Consider the following 15,018-nt stretch of genomic DNA (forward strand, 5'->3'; position numbering starts at 1 on the left):
TGTCCTGGCTGTTATTTTTAATAACAAAAAGTACCTGGGAAAGAAGATAAACAGGAAAGTTTACTTCAGTCCTAAAGCTTCATGTATAAAAGTAAAAGAGATTGAACTGAAACCCTTTCCATTTTAGCTTCAGTAGATCTTCAAAGTTGATGTGACTGACTGATGAAACTAGCCTGAGGCAGAGAAATTCCTTGTTGGCATGGGTGCAGAAGGGACGGGTGGTAGTAACCTAGAGCTTTAGGTTGGTCCAGAGCATGCATGTCAAAGTCTTGCCCTGCGGCCCGCATGTGGCCCACAATGAATATTTCTGCGGCCCAGCCAATATAACGGTATGTAAGAAACGTTTTAATAAAAATTTTGTAACTTAATTTTTACAATATCCTGTTATACATAATTATTAATAACAAACTACAACGTTTGCTAATGACTGATCATTATAATCATGCTGCATTCATTTCCCTTATGCACCTTACGTGCAGGTACAACACTTCTCTCCACTAATACTAGCAGCGAATATTTTAGCAGCTGATTGCCATGTCATTAGTCTTGAACTGACTTGTTCAGTGTGCACAACAGGAAATACTTTGCTTTTGGAGAACAAGAAAAATAGGTTTATTTGCATTATGCTTATTAATTTGTGCAGTTATTCAGTGTCTGGTTAAGTTAATGTTCAAGAAAAAATATTAATTTTTATAAAAAGTTGTTTTATGTTAATGATTACTCATTTATTTCAGCCCTTTATATTCAGCATGTCTCTATCGAAATAAACCAACATTTCTATGAAAATTGAAGCTTTTGGTTTTTTTCGGCCCACATAAACTTAAACTTTGTTTATTTGGCCCATGTTAGCCTTTCTCATCATTCTCTGAATGATTTTCTAAAATTGTTATACATTTCTGATGGAAAGGCATTTGTCCAAAACCAAAACAGATATAAAATTAATATTTAACCATGTGTCTATATCTCAGGGTAACTCTGTCAATTAGATCTTTTTAGTGGCAAAAAAATTTTTTAAGAAATCCAAAGTGGCTTAAACAATAATAAAATGTATATCACTTAGCAGTACTGTCCTTATCACAATATGAATTGAAGCTAATGAAGCCTGAAAAAAAAAAGTTTGAAATAAGTTAAAATCAAATTTTATATTGAAAAATCTTTTAAAGAGTGTTAAAATCAATTTACTTTTCTATGTTACTTACGAAACTTCTAATTTCATACATGACCATGTCCATTCTCAACATTATAGGGAGTCTGCTCCCCTTCTTTGAAGACCATTAATTCAACAAATGTTTAATGAGCTGCTATTATGGAGTTAGGCCTTGGATTCCCACCCTCAAGGCTCTTACCATCAATTGGAGGAGAAATGGAAAAGTAAATAGTTATAAAACAGCCTAATAAGCAATAAAAAGCCAGTCCATATGAGCACTGTGGGGCATTTTTTAGGTATGTTTCTAACCCAGACTGGCTGGATTCAAGCAAAGCTTCTCATATATCTTGAGCTGAGTCCTGAAGGGCTAATAGGAGTTGGCCAGATAAATTCTATAGAAAGAGAGAGGGTGTCCTCATTAATACACTTGATCCTCATCATTTGCAGATTTCCATATTTGCAAATTCACCTACTAGCTAAAATTTATTTGTAACCTAAAAATCTGTACGTGTGGTGCTTTTGCAGTCAGTTATTCACTGGCAGGAATCTAGTGGTGAAAAATTTAAGTCACCCAATAGGAACGCTTCCAGTTGAAGTTAAACAAGGCCACACTCTGCCTTGTTTCAGCTCATAGTGTAAACAAGTTTTCTTTTCATGATATATTTAGTGCCACGGTTTGTGTGTGTGTGTGATCCTGCTGCTTTAAATGTACAGCTGTCATAGTGCTGAAGTCTGTCTAATGTTGCAAAGTGCAAGCAAGCTGTGCTGTGCTGTGCCTTACATGAAAATAGATGTGTTGGATAAGCTGCATTCAGGCACGAGTTCAACAATATACATTAAATAAGATATCCTTAAAAGAAATACACATAAAACAAAGTTATATATTATATTGATTAATTGACAAAAATGTTGTGATCAGAGGACTCTTGGAACATAACTCTCTACTTCCCTTAGGAGCAATGGTTCAGTAATCACTCATTCAGTGTCTGCTGTGAATTTCTAGAACAGTGATTTTTCCACCTTTTTCATCATGGCACTCATAAACTAATTAGTAAAATTCTGCAGCACACCAAAAAAATACATTTTTTGCCAATCTGACCAAAAAAATAGGTATCATTTTGATTTATTCATACCAGGTAGCCATTGTTGTGTTGGTTGTTGTCATTTTTTTATTTTGTCAGTGCTCCCGACTAAATATTCAGGTATTGCATGTTTTAAAAATTCTTGCAGCACACTGATTGAAAATCTCTGTTCCAGAACATAACTACTGTGAATAGTGAGAATTGAGTATATGTGCAAAAGCACAGACAAATGAAAAACAGTGTGTTCAGGGGATTTTTGTGTTTTATTATAGCACTAGAGGCCTGGTGCACTAAATTCATGCACAGGGGGGTTGGCGGGGGGGGGGGACAACCTGGCCTGTTACCTCTCACAGTGCGGGAACCCCGCAATTGATCACCCCAAAGAGGTAGGCCCCACCCACCCACCCGGGGCTCCTCGATGATTGCCCCAAAGAGGTAGGCTGGAGCCACGGGGCCCCGCCTTGCACCTTGCCGATCCGAGGGACCCCCAGGCCTCGTGGATTCATGGGACCCACCTCCAAGCCGTGCACGCAGCATCAAGCCCCCCACCCACCTGCGCACGCCCGCTGCGTACACACTCTCCTGGTGATCGCTTATTATGGCATGAGGGTGTCATGAGGGCATGATGACCACATAGGCTTTTATTAATAGGGTAGTTTGGTGGAAAGAGGCCAGAAGTAAGGAAGGATATGTCAACAAGAGTCAGCAAGGACCTTGAGGTCATCATCATCTATAGCAGCGGTTCGCAACCTGTGGGTCGCGACCCCTCTAGGGGTCGAACAACCCTTTCTCAGGAGCAGTGGTTCAGTAATCACTCATTCAGTGTCTGCTGTGAATTTCTAGAATAGTGATTTTCCACCTTTTTCATCATGGCACTCATAAACTAATTAGTAAAATTCACCTAAGACCATCGGAAAACACATATATAATTACATATTGTTTTTGTGATTAATCACTATGTTTTAGTTATGTTCAATTTGTAACAATGAAAATACATCCTGCATATCAGATATTTACATTACAATTCATAACAGTAGCAAAATTACAGTTATGAAGTAGCAACGAAAACAATTTTATGATTGGGGGTCACTACAACATGAGGAACTGTATTAAAGGGTCGTGGCATTAGGAAGGTTGAGAACCACTGTTCTATAGTATGTTCTATATCTGTTTTTTTGGTACTTGGTCCAGACATCTTATGATGTGATAGTCACAGTAGTTCCTTCTTATCCAAGACCTCCAGTGGATCACTGAAACTGCCGATAGTGCCAAACCTTCTATATACTGTGTCTTTTCTATGCATACATACCTGTGATCAAGTTTCATTTATAAACTAGGCACAGTAAGAGATTAACAACAGTAACAATGAAGTAGAACAACTATAACAATATACTGTAATAAAAGTTATATAACTGCAGTCTCTCTACAGTAATTTTTACATTTTTTAGTTCAGATCTCCTGAATCTGTGTAACCATCTCTTACTTTCAAGAAATGGCTGGGTATTACTCGTTTCAGGGGACACCTTGCTAAAGCCTTCATATAGGCTCAATGCTTTCTGGCACACCATGTTTACCATCAATCAGAGCACACTTTCTGTTCATGTCTTCCATCCACAAATAATGCCATTTCCATCTTAACTAAGCATTTAACACTCACTGTGGCCATAACTATTGCAGTTTGAGGTGCAACAGCAAAACTAGCACGAGTTTCTTTTCCTTCACAATTTCACAAATAGAAGATTTGTTCTTAACATAGATCTTAGCAACCTCAGCATTTGATTTTTTTATTTCCTTATTAAGTGGAAAACTTGCACTTTTTCACCTAAAGGAAGCACTTACTTACAGCTTCTCTGGCATATCCAAATTGCCAGCATCACTATTCTTGAGCTTTGGGGCCATTATTAAGTAAAATAACAGTTACTTGAACACAAGCACTGCATGACAATCATCTGATAATCAAGACAGCTACTAAGTGACTAATGTGCAGGTAGAGTATACATCCTGGATATACTGGACAAAAGGATGAATCATGTGGCGGAATGGGTCAGGATAGCAGGAGATTTCATTACACTAAGAAGGGCATACAATTTAAAATTTATGAATTAGTTTATTTCTGAACTTTCCCCTTTAATCTTTTTGGACCACAGTTAACCACAGGTAACAAACCACAAAAAGCAAAACTGAGTATAATGGGGGACTACTGTGTTTGTGTATGCATCTAATTACACTAGAAGGTTTTACACAGAACTCTGTGCTGTGTGATGTTGGTGATAGTGATGGCAATTGAGATGATAACTGCCATTCATTAAATGCTTTCTTTATGCAGACTCCTATTAGAAGTACTACATATGAAATCTTTTTTTCTTTTTCTATAGACCTATGAAGTAGGAGGTGGTATCTCCATTTTACCGAAAGAAAACAGATTCCGAGAAGTAGCTAGCCCTAGGTCGCACAGCTGTGTAGCAGTGCTAACATTAAAATATTCAGGTGCTAAGAGCCTGTCTTTTCCCCAGTTTTCCTTTCTGCCTTCCATCTTTATATCTGCTATAAAATTCAGTAGGTGCTCAGTAGATGAAGTTGAAAGGGTATGATGTCAGGTTCCTACTAGAGCTCATATTCATCATTGATGGTTGCCTGTTTTAGTAACTTTTTTGCTTACTATGTAAAAAACACTTCCCCAGCCAGTGTAGTTCAGTGGTTGAGCATCGACCTATGAACCAGGAGGTCACAGTTCGATTCCTTGTGGGAGCACATGCCCCAGTTGCAGTTGCAGGCTCAATCTCCAGTAAAGGGGTGGGGGAGGGGAGGGCAGGGTGTAAGAGGTAGTCAATCATAATTCTTATCATTGATGTTTCTATCTCTCTCTCTCCCTTCCTCTCTGAAATCAATAAAAATATATTTTAAAAAGAAAGAACACTTAATTTTAACCCCAAAGCAAAAAAAAGCAGCATTTCAGATATCAAAGTATAAAATGGTCTACAGTAGCTATTTTTAATTTTGCTAATGAAAAGTCATGTAATATGCATAAATGTCATGACTCATTTTTTGGCTGAAATTTGGGTTTTTATTTTAAAGGTTTCTACTTAATTCAGTTTTTTAGACTCTTTGAATCAGAGATAAGTTCTGTAATACTTGGATCCAATCTGACATCCTAGAGCAGTCCCAGTGATAATGGAGAGAGCCCCTTGTCTCTCCATTCTAGTTACACATGTAGCTTTGCTGTAGTTTTCCATGGATTGTGGCATTATTCTACTCAAAAGAAGGGAATGCTGAGAGATGGAATCCAGCTTTACAGTTTATGGGAGCAAAGCTGAGCCCTAGTGACCAGTTTGTGGTCCAGGTCTTATTTTATAAATGAGTAAGAAGTCCTAAGTGATGTTTGGTGATGAGAGAGTTAATGGTCAGCTCTCCAGAGCAAACTCTTTCAGTGAGGCAGCTGATACCCAGGCCTAGAGAGTTTGGGGCGCGGGGAGAAGTGAAACAGTCCCTCACCTTATCCTGCTGGCACTGGCTTTCAGCTGCTCCTCTAGTTTGGGGAAAAATAGTAGCTGCCAGCCAGCCACACTGGCCATTTGTAAGACCATTACCATTCTTGAGAAACTTAACACATAATTACACAAGTAAATAAATCATCATCACTTTGAGAAGTGCCATGCAGAAAAAGTTTTCCTGGGCCTATTAATGTTGTTGCTCCCTACCTATTACCCAATGCCACACTCACCCTTCTAACCTAAAAAGAATAGCTGTTTTATTTTTATTTATAAAATCTTTCCATCAGAGTCTAATTGGAGCCCTACTTCTATGAATCCTGTCCAGTTCAGTCTGCACTGATGTTCTTTTCTTAGAACTTTATTATCACATTTAGTACTTAATTATTTATTTAATGTTACTTCCCTTCCATAAAGGGATAGACCCTCTACCTCCCTGCCTCCACCTCTCCCGTCCCTCCCCCTTTCTCACTCATGTTATGTGCTTCTGCCACCAGCCTTTTTTCTATTCTTCAGATATGCCAGGCTCTTTCCTGCACTGGGGCCTTTAACCCAGCAGTTCCCTCTGCCCTCAAATGCACTTCATTTAATTTATGTCTCATTAATTCCTTCTTATTATTTAGATCTGTTTAAATGTCTTCTCTTTATATAGGCTTTTTCTAACCATCCAATCTAAAGTAGTTATCCAATAACTCATCAAGTTACCTTATTTTCATTTTTTCCTAACATATCCCACTATCTCATATTAGATAACATTGTCTGTCTCCTTGCACTAAAATGTAAACTCCAAAAGATCACTGACACCTGGTATAAAATAGGGCTCAATAAATATTTATTGCAGTAATGAGTGAATGAAAAGTAGCTTGATGCCCCTGAACATTTTCCTCCTAAAGGGAAAGAAGAAAAAGAGAACCTACGTTCCCAGGCTCCTCACTGAACTCCTTGTTCAGAACACACTGCTGCTCACTCCCACGTTCTGCTTAATTTCTTTGCATAGTACTTATTATCTGATACTTTCCTTCTTTGTTTTTCTCTCACCTACTATGATGGGTACTCCATGAAAGCAAACTTCATGGTCTTGTTTGCCACTATCTCCACAGTGCCTGCAGCAGAACCTGACACGGAGATGCCAAACATTTGTTGAAGGAAAGAGTAGGGGATCAGGTTTACTTTGTTTTTATGGAATAAGTGCCCAGAAACTTTAGTGGCTGTTCTGTGAGGCCCTCTGAATATAATTGCTACTGGTAGATCTGTGTCCTCATTCTAGCATTTGGGATAGGAAAGCAGTATGGAACCAGGAATCTTTCAAGAGTGTTTGAGCCACACTGCAAGGTTGTAAGAATATGATCTCTGCAGCCTGAAATTGAGTATTATAAGGTTCCCCCAGCCCCCATCTGAGAGAGAAGTCCAGGTATGTAGAATTCTACCCCTAATAGTAAAAGGGAAGACATTTTATTTTGATTCAATTCCTATTTTAATACATTCAGTGCATCAGTCCGCAAGTCATTGGGTATTTATTGAGAACCTTTGGGGTACAAAGTAGTGCTTTGGTTGAGCTATTGAGTTTGAAATATTAATCACATTGTTAAACCAAAACTAAATTCCCAAGTAGTTGAAAGTGCTGTTCAAGTTGGCAGGGTATCATTCCTGTAGACTGTATTTTGTGATGATGGGCTTTTACTTTATATGTTCCCACTTGGGCAGGAACAAAAGTTCAGTAAATAACTAAGGTGTTATTTTTTTACCGAAATGAAATCCTTCGGGGGTCTTTGATCATTAGCTTTCTTTTTGTCGTTTTGTTGAAGGATTGTGTTGTAATCACTGTTGCAATCATCTTTTGGGTAATTTAAGATTTTTACATTTTGTAGCTGCCAGGAGTTAGGGTAAAGAATAATTGCCTTTCTCTCTTTGGCACTAGTGTTTAAATTGGGTAGGGAAAGAAGGGGTATTATCGCTGCCTCTCAGATCTCCAGTCTATTCAAGTATGAGCTGAATAAGATATAATGTCTGGATTACAGAAGTACATAAAATCGAAGGGTGCCTTGACATCAGCATCAAATGTAGAGTCTGTGAAGGAAGAATTCACTGTGCAAATTCTGTTTTCATTGTCTGTTACTCTTGCTTTCAGATTTCTCTGTTGAATTCTGCAGTAACCCACCTCAAAGCCAATGTTAAATCAGCAGCAGATTTAATTAGTCTGCCTGCTACTGTAGAGGGACTTCAGAAGGTAAGTACTATGTATAGGCACTGAGATTAACCAACTGCTGTACTAGTAATTCTAGCTTCTTAGATGTTTTCTTGGAAACCCGGCACTTGAAATCACCTGCTCCAGGAGGGCAGTAATAGAGCATATCACTGTGTCCTAAAGATTTTAAAGTATCTCAGTTTTGTTCTAGTTAGTTGGGCATTTAATTTGCAACAGGTGACTTTACGTCTGATTTATGTGAATTTGCACCTTTTTTATTTGGTTCTCCAATTCCCAGGATTGCTATACTGGGACTCCTATGTTAACATGTGTGGGTTCTTTTTTCATTATTTGCCTTTTTGATTCATCATCCACTTTGTCTTCATGAAAGCAGACCAATGGTATATGAGAGTTTCTCTAAATTATTAACTTCTATATTACTGTTTATTTTTTAGAAAAAGATAATTTGAAGAAATGCAAACATTTAAAGTTTAGGATGTGATAAGTATTAGCAAGGATGGTAGAGCAAAGGAAACTTTAAAACACTCCTGCTGGAAATAAAAATGGTAAAAAGCATTTTGGTAAACAATGTATGTTGTTTTATAAAGGTAAAGGTGCACATCCTCTAAGCCAGGGGTGGGGAACCTTTTTCTGCCAAGAGCTATTTGGATATTTATAACATCATCTGAAGGCCATACAAAATTGTCAACTTAAAAATTAGCCTACTATATTTGGTCAAACATCTAATTAACTCAACCCTAATGCCTTGGCAAGGCCAGGCCAAATGATTTCTTGGGGCTTATATGGCCCAAGGGCAGGACAGTTCCAACCCCTGCTCTAGGCAGTTTACTCCTTATATGCCCTAGGCCTGTGGTCGACAAACTGCGGCTTGTGAGCCACATGCGGCTCTTTGGCCCCTTGAGTGTGGCTCTTCCACAAAATACCATGTGCGGGCATGCACATACAGTGCGATTGAAACTTCGTGGCCCATGTGCAGAAGTTGGTTTTCGGCCTGGGCTAGTCTGTTTTGAAGAAGTACTGTTGATATTTGGCTCTATTGACTAATGAGTTTGCCGACCACTGCCCTAGGCAAACAGTAATTTGGATTTTATGATTTTTTGATCCCTAAGATTCAAGCCAAGAGCAGGAGGCAGTGACCAAGCAGATGAGTAATACGTAGGGATCTTTAGAGCTGGGTGGGGAGAGTGGGTAGGAAGAAGAAGGGGCCTACTTGGAACCCAAGCAACATCAGCCCTTGCAGCAGGAAATATAAGAAGGGATTCTGGAGCAAGGGAGTCAAATCTAGTCTTTAACTTTTCAAATTTAGTGTGATAACTTTGATTATATGCCAGGCTCTATAAATATATAAATTGTCTCCACAAAGGAGAACTTCCTAAGCCAAAAACAGAAACAAAACTTGCCATTTTATAGCCCTTCCACTTGTGAGCTTGGTCTCCATGGCTTACTATTTGTCCAATAATGTCACCTGTTTATAACTTTAAATACAAAAGTAGGGACCACGTTGATGAGGCCAAATACTTCTTGCCATTATTCCCAAGTGCCAAGTAGGAAAAAGATAGGCCTCTGTAGCCTTTAGCGCAGAAGCGACTCTGGCAGTCTCGCATTAGTGAAGGAAACTGGTTTATTCTTGCATTCATTAATTCAGTAAACATTTGTGGAGCTTCTTCCAGTGTGTGCCAGACACTTTGCAGTTACCGAGAATACCAAACAAGAGCTTACTATCTTCTTGCATCCTGATGGGATCATACATCCAGCCAGTTAGGATTCTCTAACAGGAGGTGTCTTTGAGTGCCTGTAACAACAGAGCACCAGTGTATTGGTGTTGTCTCTCCAAATTTTTGCATAAATAATGTCAGACACTACTTTTGTTACAAGTGGCTCAGTTTTGAAATGGTAGTTCATCTCAAATACCTAACCTCAGTATACTCACATAAATTTTTTTTAATGTTGAAAATGTCATCTTTTGTTCTCTTGTATTCTTGGCTATCAGCGTAATATAAAAGAGCTTGGTTAAAAATACTAATGTGACATCATAAAATTGTCAGTATATCTTAATAAAAGGTCAAGACCCATCAAATAGTAACATTTTTTTTAGTGTTCCCTTAGGACAGGGCTTTTTAATAATGGTTCCACCCATTTTCACTCAAAAGCCATCGTTTGCTCCAAACTCCGTGGCAATCTACAGTGTTAGCTCTGGCCATCTGCCTGCCTACAGTTTGTGGGAGAATCTTATCTATGGGTTCCAAATCTATAAACTAGTGGGTTTTTTAAAGGAAAGATTTGGTTTTCCTCTAGGAAAAGTCCTTTAAATTGAGACAATTGCTTGTTTACATATATATACTAGAGGCCCGGTGTACAGATTCGTACACCAGTGGGGTCCCTCGGCCTGGCCTGCGGGGATCAGTGGACCTCTGTGCTGCCGCAGCCCAGCCTTACCCGCCAGCTCATCGGGCTCCACTGTCCGTATCAATCCCGCACAGCAGGAAGTAGTGCAGGAAGCGGCAGGCTGCTGGGGAAGAGCTGGAGCCCAGGGCTCTGCGCTACTGCTGCTCATCCCAACCCCAATGCACCTGCTGCTGCTGCGTTGAGTGTCTTCCCCTGGTGGTCAGTGCTTGTTATAGCAACCAGTCAGTTGTCTGGTCGTCCGGTCACTTCGGCTTTATATATAGATTTTTTTTCCTGTTAATTGTGTCAGTATAAGCTACATGAAATTCATAGTTTGAAGAAATTTGAAATAATTAAAAACACCAACTTCCATTTATTGGTGTTTAATGTAAAATTAAATCAGTGATATATACGCTCCCACTAGAATGGCTAAAATTGAAGACTCCAGATACCAGTGTTGAGGGTATGGAGTAATTGGAATTTTCATACACTGCTAGTGGGAATATAAAATGGTATAACCATTTCAGAACACAGTTTGGCAGTTTTTTTAAAAGTTAAGTATACATCTACCATATGATCCGCCATTCACCTTCTAGGTATTGTGATGATAACCATATACCCACATAAAGACATGTACACGAATGTTTATAAGTACATACTCACTGCTTCTCTTTCTATGAAATTTAGAAAATGCAAATTGATATGTGGTGACAGAAAGTAGACCAGCGGTTGCCTAGGGACAGGGATAACTTGGGGGTGATGGATGTGTATTATCTTGATTGTGTTACTAGTTTCACAGGTGTATGTATGTCAGAACTTACATTTTGAACATGTGCACTTTAATCAGGTACATCTTAATAAAACTAATACAAATTTTTAAAAAGGAAAAATCACTAACCTTACTGTATGTTTATGTTCAGAGCGTAGCCTCCATTGGCAATACTTTAAACAGTGTCCATCTTGCTGTGGAGGCAATACAGAAAACTGTGGACGAACACAAGAAAGCCATGGAGTTACTACAGAGTGACCTGGTAAGGAAATCTACAAGCACTACAGAAAGTCAGCACTCTCCTGCCTCCCCTTTTCTGAGTAGTAATAGTAGGGATACCCACTTTCCATTTGTCTAAACAGACCCTACTATGCACCTTTAAAAAAAATACAGTAAGCAGTGTTTGTTATTTTCACAATCTATAAATTACACAGTTAAGGTGGACAGAATGAAGAGCTTCAGTCTTTTGCAAATGTACTGCAGGAGATACCAAAATAAGACATCTGAGGATGGAATGGGAGGAAGGAAAATGGAAAAGAATGAAAGGAAAGTAGGGAAGTGTCTCCGTTGTTTATTGCTACATAACAAATCTCGCCACAACTTAGGGCTTAAAACAGCACTTTATTATTTCTCACTGTTCTGTGGGCCCAGAATGTGGCAGGGCTCTTAGACTCGGGAATGATGAGAGGCCAAGTGAAGGGGCTCCAGAGGGTGAAAGGCCATTTTGATGTTCATGCTCCCAGTAGAACGCAGCCATATGTGTGACCTCAGCCTACACCATGTGAAACAGAACACCCCCTCCCTGCCGAGCCTAGACAACCCACAGAATCCTGAGAAAAAAATAAATTATTGTTGTTTTAAGCCACAAAATTTGGGGATAATTTGTTATGCAGTAACAGATAAGTGAGACAAACAACCCCTGCAGTGCTCAGGGGTTGTTTTCAAATGTCTCTCCACACTGTGCAGATGTCAGCTGTCTGCAGTTATTCAGAGGCCTGAGTTCATCTCCTAATGGATACTCGGCTCCATTCAGGATTTATGAAGGCTGAAAAAGATAGCACAACCTCTGCTGTCATGCTGTGGAGATGAGTTATATGTACTTGAAATTGGGACTATTCAAGTTGTACAAAAGCTCCCTAGCTTCTCCACTCATTCCTAGATCTGCCCTCCATGCTGATGAATCTGTGGACGCCCCAGTGAGAAGCTAGAATGTTCTGGGATCATCCCAGATGGCTGAGCAGATTTAGTAATTACTTACTGCCTATATGAGTGATGGCGAACCTATGACACGCGTGTCAGAGGTGACACGCGAACTCATTTTTTTGGTTGATTTTTTTGTTAAATGGCATTTAAATATATAAAATGAATATCAAAAATATAAGTGTTTGTTTTACTATGGTTGCAAATATCAAAAAATTTCTATATGTGACAAAGCACCAGAGTTAAGTAGGGTTTTTCAAAATGCTGACATGCCGAGCTCAAAAAGTTCGCCATCACTGGCCTATACTAACCTCCATTCCTGTTAACAGAATCAGTACTCTGTGAAGGAGACCAGTAGAAGCGACCAGATTATTCCATCACCTTCAGCTCCATCAGAACTTGACAATAAACCCCGCAGCGAGAATGTGAAACAGGTATTTTTGTCTCTGGCTTACCTCCCTGTGACCACACTAGACTCTGGAGCAGCCGGAGTAGTTTGTGCTTAGTGTTGTGGTTCTTCAGCTGGCATCTTGTGCATATTCATGCCTGCGTGACAGCTGACCAGAGAGGGCTTGGATAGGGATCCAAGATGCTGTCCTATCTCTTACTTAGCAATCTGCTTTTTCCCCTGCATGTCAATCAGTGGAGTACGTTTATTTTCACATCTTGAAAGACATAGAATGACCAGAGTATCCTGAAACTATAAAAAACAGCAATCTGGGCAAGTTAAAGATGGATGGATAGCAGATGAACTCAGAGCAATGGCTATTTTGAGCCACAGTAAATTCTAATAATGTTAAAAAGCATATCCTTAAAAAGTTAAGATTCTCTAAAGACTAAAGACAAGGAGGAAAAAGGATATTGAGTTCAGAATAACAATGAAGAAAATAAAGGAAATCTTCACTAAGAAGAATTCCTGTCCTGAGTCTAATGCCCTTTAAAACCTATAGTCATCATTTCTATTTAAGTAGTAATCAGTAACTAAAGTATGTCAATAAAAATAATTGAATCTTGTACTAAATAATGCACTACTTGTTATAGTTTTGCTACATGAGCCAATTCAGTAATTGGTATTGTTCCTAAGGTAGTTTTGTTCTGACAAATTAGGTAAATGAATGTTTCAGTTAATAACCCAGCAAGCTTTCCTGCCAGCAGGTGAGGTAAACATTGGGAAATCAATTCCCAGCCTCTCAGCTTCCTGGGACCAGAGAGTGAATCATGTAGGTAGTCCTCTTCTCTCTGTCCCCCTCCTATCTAGCTGAAGCCGAACAATTCCAGAGGGAGTAAACAGAGCGATTTAGAGTAGAAGGACAAAGCAGAGACAGACGATCAATGGTCTAAACAGGAAAAGGAGTTTACTTCCGTAACTTGACATAATAATGGTTGTTCAGTGCTGCTGGCCTGCTTGTCTAGCATACATCTTTAGCTGGATTCCACAACTTAATTTATTTCCACTCCAGAATATCCTGTACCTCCACAACTCTTTAGAGGAGATAAACAGTGCCTAGTGGGGTATCAGAGGCAGAATGATCTTAAATTCCAGGGAATGAATGAGACAGTCAATAGTCTTACCCAGAGTCAACTTGGTGGAAAGAGGTTTGACTGCTCTGAGCAAGATTGAAAAGCAAGCAAACCTGTCCGTCAGCATCATAAATCTTTTCAGATCTTTAGTGACGTTTCTGTGTCGCAATGTCTGTTGTCTGTACGTGGCTGACATTCCACTACCTTTTCAGACACAGTCTCCTGGCATATCTGAGAGGCTACTCATTTGTATTATATTTAATCCTTAACCCTTATCTCCTCTAATCCTTACAGTAGCTCTGTGGTGTGCGTGGCACAGGCGGTGTTGGTCCTGATTAGGAAGGGAGATGTAGAGAGGTTTAGTTGCTTGCCCAGGGCTCACCACAAGTTGTTGGCAGAGAGAACAAGCCTCCTATCATGTTACAAGTGGTAGGGAAGCTCTGGCACATATTTCTAAGTGAGGTCTTCTTGATCTTTTTTTAAGTTGTTAAGGGTAGGAGCAACGTCAGTGGTAATAACTGAAGAATCCTTTGCCATTTCACTAAGCCAGAACTTGGCTTTCAGATTTACCCTGCTCCATCTGCACATATACTTTTGCATATAAGGTCAGGAAAGCCATTTAAATAACAGATCAGAACTGACCAGCTCCTCAATTTAAGAGATCGTTGAGTCCAGCTTCCCATTTTACATGCGAGGAAACTGGATGCTAGTCGACCACGTGGTTTACTGGTTTTCACGTTATCGTGTGTTTCTTTAATCACCTTTCCTCATATACCTTGTGCTGGGATCCATGTGGATTGTTTTTGTAATAGTTGCAAGCCTCACCTTTAAGGATTTCATACAGCAAAGATATAGGCATATATAAAGAAATGGAAACCAAATACAGGAACTTATACTGTGAATTTAAGTAACCGCCAAAGCTAGAAGAAAGCCCACAAATAAGTCAAACTCTGGCACCTAGAAAGCAGTGTTTGAACTGGCTCTGCCATAGTGGAGTGTTGGCAAATTGCCTCGACTTGGCTTGGAGGGTGGAGTAAGACCTGTCCCTCTTCTGTTTTACAGGGTGTGTAATTGACTACAAATCTGCAAAGATTAAAGGAGCCTTACTGTAAAAGGGAGCCTTGCTTTTGATCTCTGCTAAACTAAGCAGAGGCTAGGAATTTTGGATGATTTGATGAGTAGAAGGCCTCCAAGGTTTTCGAGGCTTATTGTGAAAACTT

The 15,018-nt window shown here is 39.4% G+C and overlaps 1 protein-coding gene across 3 annotated transcripts in view; it reads left to right on the forward strand.

The window, feature by feature from the left end:
• The window catches only part of EFCAB14 (EF-hand calcium binding domain 14), a 41,375-nt gene that overhangs the window by 11,415 nt on the left and 14,942 nt on the right, over window positions 1-15,018 (forward strand). For all 3 annotated transcript variants that reach the window (XM_059689684.1, XM_059689683.1, XM_059689685.1), the window contains exons 4-6: window positions 7,846-7,944; window positions 11,229-11,339; window positions 12,607-12,711. In XM_059689684.1, the coding sequence (XP_059545667.1) occupies window positions 7,846-7,944; window positions 11,229-11,339; window positions 12,607-12,711 (315 nt within the window). The remainder of the gene's footprint in view (window positions 1-7,845; window positions 7,945-11,228; window positions 11,340-12,606; window positions 12,712-15,018) is intronic.

Source organism: Myotis daubentonii, chromosome 3, assembly GCF_963259705.1.
Source record: "Myotis daubentonii chromosome 3, mMyoDau2.1, whole genome shotgun sequence".
NCBI classification, from domain to species: domain Eukaryota; kingdom Metazoa; phylum Chordata; class Mammalia; order Chiroptera; family Vespertilionidae; genus Myotis; species Myotis daubentonii.